The 19,309-nt window shown below is 40.9% G+C and overlaps 1 protein-coding gene across 3 annotated transcripts in view; it reads right to left on the bottom strand.

Annotated features, from left to right (window-relative positions):
* The window catches only part of fancl (FA complementation group L), a 29,548-nt gene extending 10,557 nt beyond the window's left edge, over positions 1-18,991 (bottom strand). For 2 of the 3 annotated variants that reach the window (XM_069174757.1, XM_069174760.1), the window contains exons 1-7: positions 18,535-18,869; positions 17,903-17,961; positions 17,712-17,772; positions 17,156-17,212; positions 16,742-16,839; positions 5,553-5,649; positions 2,809-2,877 (exon numbers count right to left, since the gene is read on the bottom strand). In XM_069174757.1, the coding sequence (XP_069030858.1) occupies positions 2,809-2,877; positions 5,553-5,649; positions 16,742-16,839; positions 17,156-17,212; positions 17,712-17,772; positions 17,903-17,961; positions 18,535-18,621 (528 nt within the window). In that variant the 5' untranslated portion in view covers positions 18,622-18,869. Of the gene's footprint in view, positions 1-2,808; positions 2,878-5,552; positions 5,650-16,741; positions 16,840-17,155; positions 17,213-17,711; positions 17,773-17,902; positions 17,962-18,534; positions 18,870-18,912 lie in introns of those variants that run through there. The other variant, XM_069174759.1, reaches the window with a different exon arrangement.
* Between the last annotated feature and the right edge of the window lie 318 nt (positions 18,992-19,309).

The following is a 19,309-nucleotide window of genomic DNA, read 5'->3' as shown; positions in this document are numbered from 1 at the left end:
GATGTTCTGACATCCTGGCTGCTGGACGGCGACGCGACCGAGCGGTTCCGAGCCACAGGGAAAGTAGCGCGAGCTGCTTTTCGCGTGCTCCGTACGGCGAATCGTTGGATAACGATGGAGAACATAGTGGCGGCGACATCAGCAGCAGATGTAACTCTACCTGTCGCAGCCAGTTGTCACATGAAGCGGACAGCTGCGTGGGGTTTTTAGCAGGACGATAATAAAAGCTGCTTTTGCAAAGGGACGTGAGCCCATAGGTAGCGATCGACTTTTCAGGCCGGCAGGAAATATTGTAACTGTGAAGAGGAAGAAACTGTCTGCCAGAAAAAGAAGAGATGCTTGTATTTAAGCTTAGAGAGGTATGAAGGATATTAATGATGTATGAATAATACTGATTTTTATTCACTGTCTTTCTCTTTCTGAATGAGCTGTTCCAAATATTTATTTATTTGAATTAAAACCTAACCTTCATTTGTTTTTACTAGTGTGTTGTTTTTTTGTTTGTTTTTAATATATATCATTCACTTTGACATTTGGTTATTTAACGTTATCAAATTCCTACATTTTTAACTGACATCAGTGTCTAATTATTTTGTGGTTTGCAATTTTGAGAAACGTATTGTAGGCTGAGGTTTGTATTTACTGAATAATGCAATAGCAACCAAAATACAATAGGAAAACTGTAGAGTCATGATATGATGTATACAGCAGGGGCATTGCTGTCTACTGCACATACACCCCTCACATTTGTATTCATCCCAATGCTTCCTTCATCAGTTAATAAATGCACTTTTTGGTTGTTAAAAATCACCATTGTGCAGCCTGCAGGTACAATGGACACAAACTATACACACACACACACACACACACACACACACACACACACACACACACACACACACAAAAACACACACACAGAGGTTGATTTCTCTTCCCATTCTAGTTCCACACAAACGCACAGAGTCTTGGCCCTGCAACAGAGCAGGCAATAATTACTCATTCAAATGAACATGTCAGGACTGCCGACAGACAGGCCCTTCCCCCCGCCAAACACACACACACACACACACACACACACACACACACACACACACACACACACACACACACACACACACACACACACACACACACACACATTAGACAAAAACACACTTGGCACAGATGCAAGCACATACACACCCGTATATATATATATACCCACACACACACACACACGCGCACACTTCATGTTGCAGTGTGGGAGAGATCCATCAACGGCCCAGCAGGCAGACAGGCTCCATACGGTAGCGCTGTTCTAAGCTGGTCCTCACTGTACGCCTGCCATGTATCAGCTCAGTAACACACACACACACACACACACACACACACACACACACACACACACACACACACACACACACACACACACACACACACACACACACACACACACACACACACACACACACACACACACACATCTTTGTGATGAAACTCATTGACATAATGCGTTTCACAGCTCCTGTCTCCTCACACTCCAAAGGTCTAAAACTCAAACTGGTCCCCATAAAGGTCGACATGAGGAACATTAGGAAGAACGATCCAGCGAAATACTCAGATATGGACCAGCAGCTCTTTTATGATGGACAAAGTGACAGTAAAAAAAAAAAAAAGAAAATATATAATACACAAGACAAAACAAGACATTTATGTATGTGTATGTAAAGATGTGTGTGTGTGTGTGTGTGTGTGTGTGTGTGTGTGTGTGTGTGTGTGTGTGTGAGACTGAGTAAGCGACACAGACTGAGAGGCAGTGACAGAGATGAAAAGCAGCAAGACGGCAAGCAACAATAACGAGGAGGCAAAGAGATACAGAGAGCCCAACGTTGTTTTTACATCAAAGCACTTTTATGGCAATTATAGAGGACTCAATCTGAGCGGCTGGAGATGTGTTCTGTCAAATTATGCAACAGGTAGCAGAGAATGAGTCAAGTGTATTCTTGTAGGCCTTAATCAGATTGTGAGTCTCAAAGGGCTTCAAAACGTTACATTAAAAAACTCTGAAGCTTTGAGGTTTCACAAAATTGAATTTTCCAATTTACATTTGCAACATAAATAAAGTGACACAGTTGGCGTAGTGGACTGGTTCTCGGATTCTTGTGACATGGCTCTTTCAGTGTTCCTGGTTGTAATGCTACTTTTTACAGTGCGAGTATGTGCCGAGCCAACAGTCAATCACATTGTAAATGAAAGGATTTAAAGAACGTTACTGTAAAGTCAAGCCCTTAATCAGCTGGATTCGATATCTATAGTAGGACTGTTGACCCTTTTGCTCTAAGCTGAATACAGACACTGCAATCTGGTGCATGAATAAAAACACAGTTCACAGTATTTAGGAGAGCATGGCAATAACTGGTATTTTAATAAATTATATACCAAATTCATCTAAAAGGCACGAAGAAGCACTCAGCTTTTACTTTTCTTGTTAAAGTCTTGCTTTTTTAAGGACAAGAATAAATATGAACTAATTGCAACAACTGTAACTACAAAAGAATTTACTCCATCCGCTAACTGTGTGATATGTTTGATCTCCTGAACACAGATTTCCTGACCAGTATTCAAAGTGTTCTGCTCCTGTCCAAAAGTTTTCACTGATATACAGTTATGTGAAGTTCCCACATTCATAAATCAGTAACAGGTTTTCAAAGTGTAAGAATTTCTTTTTTTGTTTTTGTTTTAACAAAACTCACTAAGTGATCAATGAGCAGCATTTCAAATGTGTAAAAAGTCAGTGGATAGATAGTGTATCTGTACGCGTGCACATACCTGCGGTGTCCAGGTTATGGCCAGAGGCACTGGCAGGTCAGCTGAGCATTCAGGGGCGTCTGCAGGGTGCTGTAGAAGGTGGGATAAGTTTTGAGCATAAATTAAAACTTAATTTAAATATGGAAGCTAACTGATCCTCTGAATCCCTGCAGTGATTATATATGAAATGTGCCCCAAAACCATTACAATAAAAACTCCCTGCCATTTCTTTCTCTATAACATCTCCTTGTTACCTCACAGACTCTAGTTTTAATTTATTGTTGATGCAGTCAAAAAAACAGCAACAACAACAAAAAAAAAAAAAACGTAACTCGCTTTGATAAATTCAGAATAGTGTCGAGTCAAGTCACGCTTACCACACTGCTGCTTCTCTTTTTAATAGGAATATTATTTTCAGTGTGTTTGGTGTTTTTTCTATTGTTAAGTGACCGTGTTGTGGTCACTGGTTTATGTTGTGGTCCAGCCAAAAATATTTGATTTGTTATTTACCTAATTAATGAGCACCCATTTCTTTCCAGATCAGTTTGAGAGTCTCCGCTGCATTTTGCAGGCATGTTCCCGGTTGCGTTTCTGTCCTCTGATCTCTGCGTGTTTCTGATCAGACCAGAGCTCGACTCTGCCTGTTCTCCTCTGTTACACTCACACAGTGCTGAGTGGACACAGGTGAAGGAGAGCGAGGGGAAGGTTGTCCACTCGTCGATCGATCGGGTTCGCACATCGCTCGAACCTTCAGTGAGCTACTCAGAAACGGGTCCTGGGCTACTGGTAGCTTGCGAGGAATTTTTGCACAAAGCATTATATGTCACTGAGAGTGCTTGAACAGTTCTATCATAGCTTAGCGACAGTAATTAGGCATGGCAGGCCTGTCAAGATTTGGACTTCTCGACATGCTGAAGCAGTTTGCACTCTGTAGTAGAGATTCTGCACTTAAAGAGTTTAAAGGACTGTGTGTTTTATAGCCATTACAGCAAAATGTCCTAATAAATGGTCAGAGGAAAATACATTGTACTGAATTTATAAATATGCCAAGTGAGTCATTAAAATACAGGCAATCCTACCCCTCCTTAAGGTTTTTTTTTTTTTTTTTTTTGCCCGGCATTAGCAACCCGCTTAGATTGATTTAAAATTGTCTTGCATCAAAGAATTTACAGTAAGCCCTGGCATTAGCGGTGGCCAGCATCAATATCCCGCTAAAACCTCATTAAGAGCTCAATAAGAAGCTCTGGTCAGTGCATACGAGCCAGACTTCCTCTCCCTGTTTCACCTTCAACATCACACTACTCTCTTGTCCTTTCCCTGTGCTCGTCCTCTCTCCCTCCCCCGCCTTCCCAGCCGCCATGCATCCGTGCCAGTGCTGCCTCCTCCCTAACTGTGCCCGGTGAGGGATGACCTGGCGCTGGATCTGGTAGAAGCAGCTGGAGCGCAGAGAGGACTTGGAGCTATTTTTACCCGGTGCCAGAGGGGTGAGGAGGGCCAGGTGAGCAGGTGGGCACAGAGTGGGGTCCCCACCACCCTCCTTTGTCCCCAGTGGATGTCATCTGGGCTTAGGTAAGCACCACCTCACCACGCCACCCACCTACCCAACCACAATGCCCAGAATATGCAATCCCACTCTGGGCGAATTCCACTCTCGCCAGCTACTACAGGCTTCATTTGGACTTGGATATTAAGTCAAAGACAGGACTGAGAAACATTCTTGCACAAGTAAAATCTAACCTTCAAGTATTTGTACTTTTTAAAACAATAATCTGAGTTTATACTTTAAACTTGCAGTGCAGAACTTTTGTCTTCGTCTTTTGCCAACTAGAGCAATAACAATAACACTGTTATTAGGCTCCACCAAAGGCTATCGCTGTGTAATGAGATGTTTTACTGTCAGAAGTTGATCCATTCAGTCCAATAACAGCTGGAAATTGTAGGAGTTGCACTATTGAATTATTTTATCCCCAGTCAAGGCAGCATTGGGTTAAACCAGTTAGCTGACTGGGCCGGAGGAAGTCTCTGCGTGCCCATGCTCATGAATTATTGATTTGTTCACATTAAGCAAAAACAAACCTTCCAATTGCCTATACGATTCCCAGTTTTATTCCACACCATCGTGAGCGATGACCTTTTCTTGGATTCTGTTGGAAGGGATGTTTTGGTTGCAATACTACGGTTGGCCACTGCAGTATTGCAACAAACAATCATCATGTGTTCCTGAGACCAAATGTGATTAAACACAATCTGTTTCCTCTTGTTTTTCAATACGGAGATCCCCGAAATGCAAACATTTCAAACGCCCTGTAATACCCTACTATTCCCCAGGTCTGCATACGCCTTTACCAACACGAGGTAAAGGTTTCGTGCACTTCTCTCGATGTCGGTGATCAGAGACAGCGGGTATGGAGATGAGTGTGGGTGTATTGGTTTTTCTCTATGCATAGAGGAAGGTTTTCCATCATGCTGAGGTCTACGTGGAGATGTTTTATCTGTGCTACATCTCAGTCACAGCGGGTTATCATGTCTCTCCACACCCTCTCCAGTTTGACCTAGATTTAGGGGCACAGATGTAAATCACTGATTTGCTATCAGCAAATTGAACATCCCCATACGCGTTTGGTGAAGATGGCCTGTTTGGATTTGGATTGGCTACAGGTCAACATCAAGTTGTGTTCCATTTAATGAAACATTTTCAGCGAGTCCTTACAGTACTGTGTGGGTGTGTGGGTGTTTCTGAGCGTGCAGGGTAGTGTGTCTCTTACCTTAGACCCGAGTTTAATAGTGAGAATGTGATGCCTCTCAGAGGAATCCTCCGCTTTCAGTCTCAACGTTCGGAACTCTGTGTCTATTGAAAGCAGCCTGAAGATGGACAAACACAATGGATACGCCATAAATCAATATCCGTTCACAGACACTGTAAAGTACAGCAGCCATCATCCGTCATTAATCACAGCTGCAGACAAAATATTGAGACATCAACTCTACCTTGAGATTCATTACTCTAGGTACCAACACTGACATTACATCAGGCTACAACTCCATATTCACACCCAAATCTGAGCAGTGTTTACATCGATCGGATGGTGGCTGACGTTCATTAAGCGACGTCAGACGTATTGTGTCATTTCCCGTTGATTTGGTATTACGCAACACAAACGTTCTCTGTAGAGTGGCTAATTTGAAATTATACAAGGAGTTCCGACGCAGCGATCTGATTGGTCAAGTGGACATTTGGAACATGCTCAAATCAGCATAAAAGCACACCCTGTTCATCACTAGAAATATCACTCCGCCTTCTCGATGGGAATCGAATTTCATATAATGTTCAATATAATGTTGTTTTTACTCGTAATAGGACTATTAAATGTGACCCATTTGGCAAAATCTGGTTTGTTTTGGTCCTTTTTGGTCGCTCCGAGCACCCGTACCGTAACACCACGGATAGTCGAGCACTAAAAATCCTAACAGTGGCTAGCCTGACTTGTTATGTTTTAACACGACACAACGCTAAAATCTTAAATAATACATGACTCCCTCGATATATTTTTTTCAGCGGATATTTTACTTACAACACGATTAAGGTAGCTAAGCAGTTATTTTTTTTTTGTGTGGTATTTATTCAATTTGAGAAACCATATCTAGAAAGCAATAAAACGGACTAGAAATCCTCTCTGTTGCTAGGTGGTTGCTAAGGGTCAGCCAACTTCCTGAAGTGGGAAACATTGCATACATCAAATTCGCTTTTACTGATGCGACTGATTGTTTTCCAGTTGTTAGAATATCCCATGTATTGCAATGGAAACGGAGATCACACTAACAAAAAGTTTCATATTGTGAGTGTGAATTGCCCCACAATATGAATGTATTTTGATAACATATCTTATTTAGATGGTAATTTGTTGTGGAATCACAATATGTATATATAATCGAGGGTCTGCTTTAACGTCATTATTGGCAACTCAGTGATGCTTAATTATAACACTAATTTGCTCTACTCAAGCACCTGTGTTGCAAATGTTTGTGCTAACCATAAACTTAAGTAATATACTGAGAACTTGGACTGGAACATGTCAGCATGTCATTGGGATTAAATGAACTGCACTGGGCTTGTTTAAATCATATTTACAAGATAGATTCCAAATTTGTTAATGCCAACAATGACTTCCATGCACACAAACATTAGTCACAGAGATCAACAGGGTTCTTTACTGGGACCAATATTTTTGTATACTATTACTATACTATTTATATTACACGTGCTTCCTTTCAGCAATATCTATTAGGAAACACTGAAAAAATGCAAAAAAATGGCTATGCAGACGGCACAAAGTGATATTTATCACAGTTGTAGTTGGAGACCAAAGCCGAGATAAAAGAAGAGTTAATACTGGAATGACATTCGTCAGCTCAATAATCTTTGTCTGCTGGATGTGTATACTGACCGTCTTTTAGCTATGTCAATTTCAAAAGGCCACAATTTGTCAAATGTGCATGCGATATTTAGCTTGTTGCGAAGGTTCTGTCTACAAGTGGCCACATGTTCTGCTCAGCGTGTTTATAGGTCAACAAAGTCAGTCCCCATCTGTTATCTCAAGTCACATGACTGACAGTCTGCCGCCAATAAGCAAAAGTTAGAAATGCAAAATGGGAACAATTTCATTCCCTGATCTGCCACATAAATAATTATGTTAAAAATTAACAAAATAGAGTGCAGGTCAGATACTCCTGACTGATAACAGCGTTAACAGCCACAGTGCTGCTCTACTATCTAACGCTTAGCTCCAGGGACGCATTAGTGTTGGAGGATCCAAGTTTAGCATTACCATGAGGGTAATTAGCTAAACCGGACAACTGCCAGACAACAATATTGAGGACTTTTGACGACTTAATGCTGCTGCGTTCACGGACATGACAGACTTGACTTTTCTCTTACTTCAAAGGCGTTAAAGTGCACTTTATTTACAATTTGTGCTGCTTGTAGGGCCGGAAAGCAAATATGCCTGTAATTAAACTGCAGGAGGCTAAATGTAGAGACACAACTGTGTACTACAGCAAGTCTATAATGCATTTTCGGACAGTTACACCACATATTCCCGGTCTACTGCAAGTTTGGTTAGTTTATTTTTAATATATTTCTTTTACCAGAAATTAATAGATTGACGACTAATCATGAACACCCTGAGTGTATATATAAGTAATTTGTTAGCAAAGTTGCACAGAAGAAGTCTGTAGATACTTTTGGTGGTCTCATGACACTATCCTTGTTCACCAAACTGGTGCCTTGAGAATATCTACAATTACAATGTGTTCACCAGGGCAAAATATGCCAAGACACTTCAAAAGGACACATGACTGAATATTTGACTGCTGCCATAAATAAACCTTGGTCAACACCTGAGTGCCATCAGCAGTTACAGAAGTGGGATTGAAGCTCTCGGGAAATATTGCGTCTCTGTTTTGAAGGCAAAATTCACACTTTCAAGCTTCAATCAACATGTAAATCAGAACGTCTTCCTTCCTGAGCTAATTATAACCTCCTGAGTCTAAGGAGACAACACCGATCTGGCTGGAGCATTCACCAACACTGCTGTCAGATTTACTGCTCCTTCAGCTGCTCCAGCACGCTGTGAAGGAGTCAGTTCCTCCCACTCGCCAGTCCACCTCTGGTCGACTGAGACCTGCAGACAAAAGACTGATCGGAGACAAAGGATTTGAACAGTCCTCCTCCAGATTTACAGTACATTAGGATGGAAGCTCTGTGCCAAGGCTGACATGGCTGTATATCTGCTGAGGATTTATGGACCGTGTTGGAGAGGAGTGATGTGAGCGGTGTGCTCCGAGGAATGACGTGCACACTTAGGGAAGTGATGGAATGATGTGAGACGGTGTCCGATGGGCCCGACTCATAAAAGTGTCTGTTCGCTCACACATTTGCAATCGAACTCCCGGAGTAGGGCAACAGTGCTTTAATGTCACACACACACACACACACACACACACACACACACACACACACACACACACACACACACACACACACACACTAGCATCTTGTCATATGCTCACTAGCATCTACACATACAAGCACACAATGCTACGATCATGCCACACACAAACATTTCCCTATGCAGCACTTTAGGAATGTGTGGGTGCCACCTGCTGACAGCGGCCTGCAAAAAGAAAAGATCGCAGCAGTTTAGAACGTCTTGAACAAACAATTCCCTGGCTACTTTAAATTAGGGATGGGAGATGATATTTAAATAGCTGTTAAAATATATATTTTTTTAAATCTGTTAGCATATGGCACGCTCGTTCTTCCTTATTTCCTCTGTTTTAACTGGCGCCTGGTTGTAATGCGTTACTGCCGTCCAAAGGTGGCGGTAATGCACGTAAAAGCTGTCTGCCAGCCACCATTGAACAAGACAAGGAGAAAAAGACCACGTTGCTGCCAGACTTCGATTAATAATCAAATAGTTAAGGGCAAATTTTGAAAAGTAATTTTGCTTGAAACGCCCATCCCTCCATAATATCCTCAGGTGCACATTAATGACGAGTCCAGATCAGTAAAATACCCATTGCTGCACATAACAACAGATACATAAGTCAGTCCCACCAGGATTTTGCAGTGCTTTTTTCTTTTGATAGTTGCAAACAAAACTGCTTGATTTTGCAGCAGCTTTTCTCAAAAAAAATTCTGTAATTTGCAGTGTTGTGACTTCTTTTGCAGTAAACTTGGAGGAAATGCAAATATTCCAAATCAAGAATAAATGAAGAATAAATATAATATAATATATAAGAATAAATGAAGTGATTCTTTTTTTTTTTTTAACTACAATCTAATAAAGAGTCACATGTACTCATTTTGTATGATAATAAGCACTGCGCATCACGGATATAGCCAGAATTATTTTAGTTCTTATCTTTTTTGTTTTTCCTTTCTAAACTTTAGGAATCATGGGATCATAGTTTTTAAATAATAAAGTAAAAATACAAATGAGCTTAATAGCTTAAATAATACTAGTTCAACACACTGTATATACAAAAAAAAAAATGCAATTGCTTACAACTGTAAGTGTGTATAAAATGTAATTCAGTATGATCAGTCTGCCAAAGGGAAGTCTGGAGATTTGTAGCTCAAGAGAAGACCACATTTCCCAAAAACCCTGTCACCTCCAGTTTTTCATTTTTTCCCAGTCAACGACACGCCGTTTGTTTTGATAGGTTGCTGACTGTAAACAAGCTATTTTTGTTAATGTAACAAGTTTTATTTGGAAAGGCTTTGTACAGTAATGCCTTCATTAGAGCTTCTGTCGAAAAAATTTATAGTAGAGAAATGGCGAGAACAAAATTGTAAACTACCATGAATATCGGATAGTACGGTCGAGTTTGCATTTATCATTGTGTTCGAAAGATCGCAAGATGGAGGGACTTGCAAATCAGTCAAGCAAGGCCAGGTAATAGACCGAAATGGACAAATTGATGAGGAAAAAGTTTAATAATTGAAATAAATTTGATTTGTAGAAGTGGTTCACTCAAAATAAAGATAGTCTTTTCTTTAATCCTATTGAAGTCATGACACCTGAGTGAATTCCTTTATATCCATTTGTATTTCTTCAGTTATGTCTGATGCACAAATTTACAGTAGTGTTTGCAGGTTTAAACAATCAAAATGATCGACACTATAACACCTTTTTAAAGCTGCCATGGGATTAAATGAATCTTTCACCTCTCCCTTTGCTACTGCAGGACTGTGTAAAGGTGGTTCATACTGCTGGTAATTCCATAAATACATGAACATCTGTGCATGCTGGATTTATTGAGTTAGGTCCAATGGCACTTGATTCAGTCCAAATCATGTATGAAAGTCCTTATTGAATTCAAATCCTTTTGTCTACCTCATTGAATCAAATTACGTTTCATTAACCTTTGGTTGGCAGAGAATTCAGAAACATAATTTGTGCATGGAATATTAAGTGGGCCATTCTCCTGAAACTGCAAAATCAGATAATTTTACTAGAGAAGTGAGGCAACAATGATTAGCTTGCACAACTACAAAAACACACCATCCCCTCACAACTGCACAGAGTGGTGTTACAGAGAACTGATTCTCTTCTTTCACAAATCATCTTTGGTTACATACAGACACTGATATGTAGGCAGCACTTCAACCATTGTGAAAAAAAAGAACCTCTATAATTCATGTAAAAATCTATTTCTCTCGTTTATAATCGACTTCACCCTCATTGAAAAAACATTTTAAATTTGTTCTGCTTTTGCGGGCTTCAGGTTTTCACATCATGTGGTCCATAAATGACGTTCAAACCAGATGTGATATCACAGAAGCCCGTACATACATGTGTTAATAAACTGAGATTTAAGGTGAGCTCGGAGAAACTTTATCCTTTCAGCAGATGAATGTGAAAACAGCCTTTGAGTATCAGCCTCTGCAACATACATCCTGCTGCACAGTGAGGCTCAAATGTGAAGTAGAAGTAACCACGAGCAAAACAATTATCTGAGTGATAATTAGCTGTAGTTAATTTATTCTGCTGAAGATGATGTTTGAAACTCTAACTCAGCATTGATCGGCACAGGCTAAAAACGACAAGCCAGCGACCTGAATGCAATTCCCCCCCCCTCGCCCACCAAAAAAAAAAAAAAAAAAAAAAAAAAATAGTCAGCTGTTGAAGGTGAAGGCTGTAGAAGCACAACGCACAACGGAGAATATGAGAAAACTTTTGAAGTACGGGGTCTCTAGGGCTGTGAATTTCATCAATAGTCAATTTTTCAACAGGATATTATGGTAGTAAAACAATAAACTGAGTAGAGACATAATATTAATAAGCTGTATTTAATAAAGCAGAAATAATGTAGATCTTGCCACTGAATTAATCGTGCAATCAGAGAAGACTAAACAGAAATAGTCAGAATTAGCCAACTTCTAAGGTTTGGCTGTGGAAAAAAGTCACCAGTTCATTACAAACACGTATATTCCCATCTCCTCTCCTCCGGGGTCTCACGGGCAGGATAGCGGGGACTAGCTGCCGCCCCTACTTGGCCATGATGGAAACAGCATGACAGTCAGACGTCCAGCTGGGAAGACTGATGAGAGCATCCCATTTGCAACTCCACAGCCAAGTGAGCCATTTCCAGACAGCGCACCCCACTCAAATTTGTGTGTGCGCATGTCCCTGATTTTGTGTGTGTGTGTGTGTGTGTGTGTGTGTGTGTGTTGACAAAGTGATTCATGAATGCTGAGATCAATGCATATGTAGAGAGCTTGTGTGTGCTGCATAAGTAACACGCATGCAAAGTAATGGCATTAGCAAGATACGGTAGAGGAAATGGAGGACAACGCAAGTCGCATGCAGACAAATGTAATGCATGTGCAAATCAAATGCACACACACACAAAAAAAAAACTATACTAATTTTATAAAGCATTGAGACCTGTATAACCATTAGCCTGGTTTACAGTTTAACTGTGCCAACCAGGACATTCCCATTACTTACTGAATATGACTGTGGAATTCCCAATGCAATTTTTTTTATGGCATTTATATCACAGGATTGTAGGAGTAATGTATCGGCAGGACTAATAATATAACAAAAACAAAGATGAAGAAAAAAAAAAAAAATCCACGTTGGGAACCTTCAGCCATCCCTCAGCCCTGGGCCTGCTGGACCAACAAAGCCCTGCTGTCAGAGAGCTGTTATAACTGGCCTCGGAAGAGCAGCAACACAGTGTGACGGACCGATAACACCGGGATAAGACGAGACGATGCTCCGCACGTACGCTGAGAGGCTGTGAACATGGAGAGCCAGCTGTGCCCGTAATGAGCCTCCGAGCTTCCAGGGCCACGTTTTGGGGCCATCGAATGATGGCGGCTGACCTACTTGACCTAATTTTCCATTAATTAACACATGGTTTGCCATCTTCAGCCAATTAAGATGACCACACTCTCAAATGCAGAAATGGAGACCACGTGATGAAAGAGAAGAGAGAGAAAGACTCACTTACCTGGCCCAATCAGCAGACAGAATTACAGCTGAAAACCCCTGGTGGCTATTAGCACGGCCCATACCAATTAAGACGCTAAGCGAATCTCGAGTGCTTTGGAGATTGAGGCCCACTGTGTATAATGCCTCCTAACCGTAACACGACACTGAAAATGATGTTGGTCCCATTTCCAGCATAAAGCATACCTTCACCCCCCCCTTCTCCTATTAAAACCTGAGAGTCTTCAATTAGAGCCATTTGCATTTTGCTAATATCATAATTGTAGCCATGGTCATTAATAGGAAAGTGGAAAATGAGTGTAGTAGTCAAGGCTTAATCCGAGCTGGGGGAGAATAGATATCTTCCTACTAACTACCGCCTCCCCCTCCTCGCTCTCTCCTGACGAGTGGAGACAACGATATTAGCCGGGCCTGTCAGCGCACGTGGGCTGAGCTTTATTAAATGTGACCTGGATTTAACTATAACTCAATAACTAAAAATATGGAAGTCATTAAGAGACATTTGTTAATGTGGAGTTGTGTTGTTGCAGGCTCTCATATCAGTTTAGACTGCTGGAGGAGAAGAAAAAAAACAAAAACAGGGACTGCTCCATATAGCCACGTAAAGCGGAGGAGGTTTATACCAATATACTGTATACAGCTTGGAAAGTTAATCTTACCTCTGTGGAAAATACATCAAAGAAAAACAAAATATATCTCCTGAGTTTTTACACCATCAATAACAATGTTTCATTGTTCCTGGCTGGTGAGTTGCTTACAGTTGCTTATTTGTTGCCCTTAAATTGGAGGGTGTACTTGCAGAAGCAACAGAGCTTCTACAGAGAGAAGGAAAACCACAGAGTTGAGATCTGGCTCGCTCCGAGAGAAGCTCCATCAACGAGTAATTCCACAGGCAAATTACTTCCACAGCATCCTGGGACCATGTAAGTGCTGCACAGAACCATGTTACCATGTTGTTCATTAAGAAAAAAATAATTGTTTGATTATCGCATAATTTTCTTTGTAAGCCAATTTAAACAACTATTTACACTGAGTGGGATTGATTCTGTAGTATTGCAGCTTACCGTTTCCAGGGCAGAGCTAAATCTCATTTTTAAAGGCCCACCGAAAACCATATAATCAATCTCATGGACTTTTTTTTTCTGTATTATGGGTCTTGTGTTGTTTTGTTTACTCCTCCGACCACTAAGTTGTGCCTACTTGTTTTGTGAAATTTAAAAACAGTGATCAAGGAAGTAAAGCTTGATCAGAGTCAGGTGTTGTTGATCTGAGAGGAGGAATGCTGATTTTTTTTTTTTTTACCGTCATTCATACTCAGATAAATCTGCACAATAGATATGAACTTGGATGATGAATGGGCAATTTGGTAAAAAAGCATGTGTCACTACAGTTTTTAAAAAGCAGCCACATTGGGTAAAGAAAATAGTGACTGGAGAGGAGAGGAGAGGAGAGGAGAGGAGAGGAGAGGAGAGAAGTTGGAGGCTGTAAACAGGTACTGTATAAGCCATGCTGACACCAGCATCTCAGCCATGACTGCATCCACAGTTGGTTTTTTTTCTCCTATTTTTCAAAAATAGCAAACACAAGTGCAACTAGCAACCGATGACAGTCCACCACCATTGTTTCTAAGTCACATTCAACTACTGAAGTTTCTGAGATCCCAAGTTTGTGGAATCGCCACACAAACGTAATTCTTGGTTCTGCTCTTGATGGAATTGTCTGGTTTGCGTTCTTATAATTAGAAGATTACAAATCAGACAAATCTGTCATTATGTCCGTTGTCTCCCACGTTCAGAAAATGTATAAGGTTTGAAAATCCTCCAGTGTGCACAAGGACTTAAAGAATCAGCCGCTCACGTCTTGGTGCCAGAGGCCACCTTCAGAGGGCTTGCAGAGTCCACGCCTCGGTGGCTCAGAGCTGTTTTGGCTCATCAAGTGCATGTACAGTGGGTACGGAAAGTATTCAGACCCCTTTAAATGTTTCACTCTTTGTTTCATTGCAGCCATTTGCTAAAAATCAAAAAAGTTCATTTTATTTCTCATTAATGTACACTCAGCACCCCATCTTGACAGAAAAAAACAGAAATGTAGAAATTTGTGCAAATTTATTAAAAAAGAAAAACTGAAATATCACATGGTCATAAGTATTCAGACCCTTTGCTGTGACACTCATATTTAACTCACATGCTGTCCATTTCTTCTGATCCTCCTTGAGATGGTTCTACTCCTTCATTGGAGTCCAGCTGTGTTTAATTAAACTGATTGGACTTGATTAGGAAAGGCACACACCTGTCTATATAAGACCTTACAGCTCACAGTGCATGTCAGAGCAAATGAGAATCATGAGGTCGAAGGAACTGTCCAAGGAGCTCAGAGACAGAATTGTGGCAAGGCACAGATCTGGCCAAGGTTACAAAATAATTTCTGCAGCACTCAAGGTTCCTAAGAGCACAGTGGCCTCCATAATCCTTAAATGGAAGAAGTTTGGGACGACCAGAACTCTTCCTAGACCTGGCCGTCCAGCCAAACTGAGCAATTGTGGGAGAAAAGCCTTGGTGAGAGAGGTAAAGAAGAACCCACTGTGGCTGAGCTCCAGAGATGCAGTAGGGAGATGGGAGAAAGTTCCACAAAGTCAACTATCACTGCAGCCCTCCACCAGTCGGGGCTTTATGCCAGAGTGGCCCGACGGAAGCCTCTCCTCAGTGCAAGACATATGAAAGCCCGCATAGAGTTTGCCAAAAAACACATGAAGGACTCCCAGACTATGAGAAATAAGATTCTCTGGTCTGATGAGACCAAGATTGAACTTTTTGGCGTTAATTCTAAGCGGTATGTGTGGAGAAAACCAGGCACTGCTCATCACCTGCCCAATACAATCCCAACAGTGAAACATGGTGGTGGCAGCATCATGCTATGGGGGTGTTTTTCAGCTGCAGGGACAGGACGACTGGTTGCAATTGAAGGAAAGATGAAAGCGGCCAATTACAGAGATATCCTGGAAGAAAACCTCTTCCAGAGTGCTCTGGACCTCAGACTGGGCCGAAGGTTCACCTTCCAACAAGACAATGACCCTAAGCACACAGCTAAAATAACAAAGGAGTGGCTTCGGAACAACTCTGTGACCATTCTTGACTGGCCCAGCCAGAGCCCTGACCTAAACCCAATTGAGCATCTCTGGAGAGACCTGAAAATGGCTGTCCACCAACGTTCACCATCCAACCTGACGGAACTGGAGAGGATCTGCAAGGAAGAATGGCAGAGGATCCCCAAATCCAGGTGTGAAAAGCTTGTTGCATCATTCCCAAGAAGACTCATGACTGTACTAGCTCAAAAGGGTGCTTCTACTCAATACTGAGCAAAGGGTCTGAATACTTATGACCATGTGATATTTCAGTTTTTCTTTTTTAATAAATTTGCACAAATTTCTGCATTTCTGTTTTTTTCTGTCAAGATGGGGTGCTGAGTGTACATTAATGAGAAATAAAATGAACTTTTTTGATTTTTAGCAAATGGCTGCAATGAAACAAAGAGTGAAAAATTTAAAGGGGTCTGAATACTTTCCGTACCCACTGTAGCATGTAGCAGAGCATGAGCATCACATTCATCACACTCAAAGACTATTTTGGACATAACTTTTCCAAACTTTGACCTCACATCAGTCAAAAGACGGCACGTACCCGAGGTATCCCTTGTACACTCTTTTTCAGCTTTCCAAATCTTAAAATGTGTTTGCCTTTGGAAAACTGTGATAAACATTTTTCATCGTTTCTTTTTTTTTTTTTTTACATTTATAAACAAAATGATTTAAAAAATAAAATAAATAAAACAATAAACGTGGTAGTCATAGCCAACTTCCCCAAGACTTCCCAGCTTAGTGACTAATGCTCCTTTAAAGCCGCGTGCCAGAACATGTGTTAGTGTTGCCCACTTACTTGTCCCACCCAAGGGTCTCCATCTCAGAGATGAGCTGAGAGTAATACTGTGGAGGCGCGATGGAGCAGCACTCAAGACGGCTCTTCAGACCCACTTCCTGCCATGACACACAGAACACTTCTCATTTTCAGCCCAGATTACTATACACATCATATCACCACTTCACTCTCCGCCGTAATCTCTCCACTGAAAGCAAACAGCATAAAGGAATCAGAGCCAATAAGTCTTTGTGCCTTTGTTTTACGGCAGGCACATACGGTAGGCGTTTTCATTAATCTAACAGAATGTACATGTAGATGTGTGCGTCACAATCAAGGCTATTGATAGTGCCTGGAGGTTCCCATTTACTTCCTATTCATAAAGCAACAATGTCAAAGTGACCGTGCAAACCACAATGTCATTCTCCTCCTTACCAAGACAGTCTTCAGCTCCAGAATGAAGCTGACAAGATCAGCCGACTGCTGCAGCCTCTGTGAGAAGTCAAACAAGAGAGAAAAGACATCCTTGAATGGAAGGATAATGAAGTGACAGTGTCTATTTTTTTTTTTCCTCTAGCCAGCCTTTCAAATCAAACACAGTGTTTGTGATTAATGGGGGCTGCCACCAGCTTTAATAATTAATGATAGCTTAAAGGCTGTGAAAATAATGAACTTTGCAGCCCGGGGTGAAATATCAATCTCATCCAAATAACCCTGAGGGGCCACATAACAAATAGGGACATTTTCCAGGCAATGTTAATTAAACAGTGAAAAATATTTTTCTCTCCTTCTGAATGAGGCGAGCCTGATGGGTGACAGAGTGCAGGAAAAAAAAATGCTCAATGCAGCCAACACAAAGGAGCCAAAATGACTTGACAAAAAACACAAATGATAAACAGATACACAGCAAACAACATAATCTCAATCATTGATCGCAGATTCAATTTGTCACTAAATATTATGATTCAACAAGCAGCACATTGCTGTTTACCTGCTTCACGATGTGCTCATATCCACGCAACAGGTGTTTCAACTGCCAACAACAGTGCAGCCTATAAAGACAAAATCATACATTTTTGCAACACATTCAGAAAATCATATACTATGTGGCTATGCAGGAGCTTCTATATATCATACTTGTTCGCATAATTTGTAAAGAGAAGGAGAGGAGATAATTCGTACTTGGCCTGCTTGAGTTGGCGATCCGGTGGGAGAACTATTCTCATTCTGAAGTCTCTTTCCTGGAAAAAAAAAAATATATAAAAAAACACAGAATAACTGGAAGTTAAATGACAACATTTTATCAATAAACTGGTACAAGTTTTAATGTGCTGAGATTAGAAAATTACAGTTTTATATGAGCTCTGAAACTAACTTGCTAATGAAGAACGTGTGACCTGCAGAATTCCGTTCAGGAATTTTACAATATAAAGTTTATTTTAGAAGTGAAAGAGATACATTAATGGTAGAACATAACTTCAGAACTAGTTTTAGTCAACACAATCAACTGTTTAATACGGCATGACACTCGTAGTTCCTAACAACTTTCAAAATAAAATATCGCCCGATAGAGTTCTTATACAGCATTGCATGCATATATGAGAGTGGATGCAAATATCAATGATACCAGTTGGCTAAGTTTTATTAAAGCTGGCCGAATTCACCAACTGTCTCTACACATATGTTTAATGTTTGAAGTTTAAGTCTACCAAACGAGTAAACGTGTCCACACCGAGGAACCTTTAAATTAAAAGAGTTTTCAATGCAGTTTGGACTGGAGAAAGAACACTCCACTAATACATGAACTAAGTTACCTGAACAGTGATAAATCCGTCATAGACCGTTTTCTCCTTGTTGAGCGGTAAAAGCAGCGGGTTGTCTTTTACTAGTGAACCCTCCATAGAACTTTATAACGTTATGGGCCCAACTTTCAGCTGTCAAACCAGCACGACTGCTTCCCAGCTAACTTTACCAAGCCTGGCAGGATGGACGATAGCGGTGGGTTTAACTCGGTAACCTGAACCAAACAGTTAATATTAGATGTGTCAGATAATGCTGTCATACACAGGATTAGCCAAGACGTCAGTTGGCTTTAGTAGAACAAATACTAGACGTCAACTTCAGCAAAACCTCCGCATCCCGCCATCAATAACAAAACAGCTGACGTCACGAAGCTGCCTTCAATGACTCACAACGAATATGGGAATTCCCAATCACGCACTTGTTGGTGTGGCGATCAAATGCCAGCGTGTAAATGTTTTTACTGGTGGATTGTGTTAAATCCCAAACTGAAGAGACCCGACTAAACCTGACGTCCTCACATCTACGCCACATCCTGGGTTTGTCAATTTCATGGGCACTCCCAGGAAACAATATAACCCCGCCCCTTTGGCCTGCAGAGCATCTTTCCCTCCAAACACACAAGAACAAAGAGGGGCTCTGTAAGTGAAAATGAACCTTTAATTCCACCTGTTTAAAGTCATAATAAAGACATTTAGTAGACATAAAACACACATGCCTTATTAAACAAAGGAAATGAAAATAAATACAAATAAATAAATAATAATAAATAATTTCCTTTGTTTAATA

The sequence above is a fragment of the Embiotoca jacksoni genome, unplaced genomic scaffold (assembly GCF_022577435.1).
Source record: "Embiotoca jacksoni isolate LCO1_2020_lvr unplaced genomic scaffold, fEmbJac1.0.p SCAF_61, whole genome shotgun sequence".
NCBI lineage: Eukaryota > Metazoa > Chordata > Actinopteri > Embiotocidae > Embiotoca > Embiotoca jacksoni.
The sequence above is the reverse complement of the archived record's forward strand: the minus strand, read 5'-3'. Positions and strand labels throughout refer to the sequence as shown.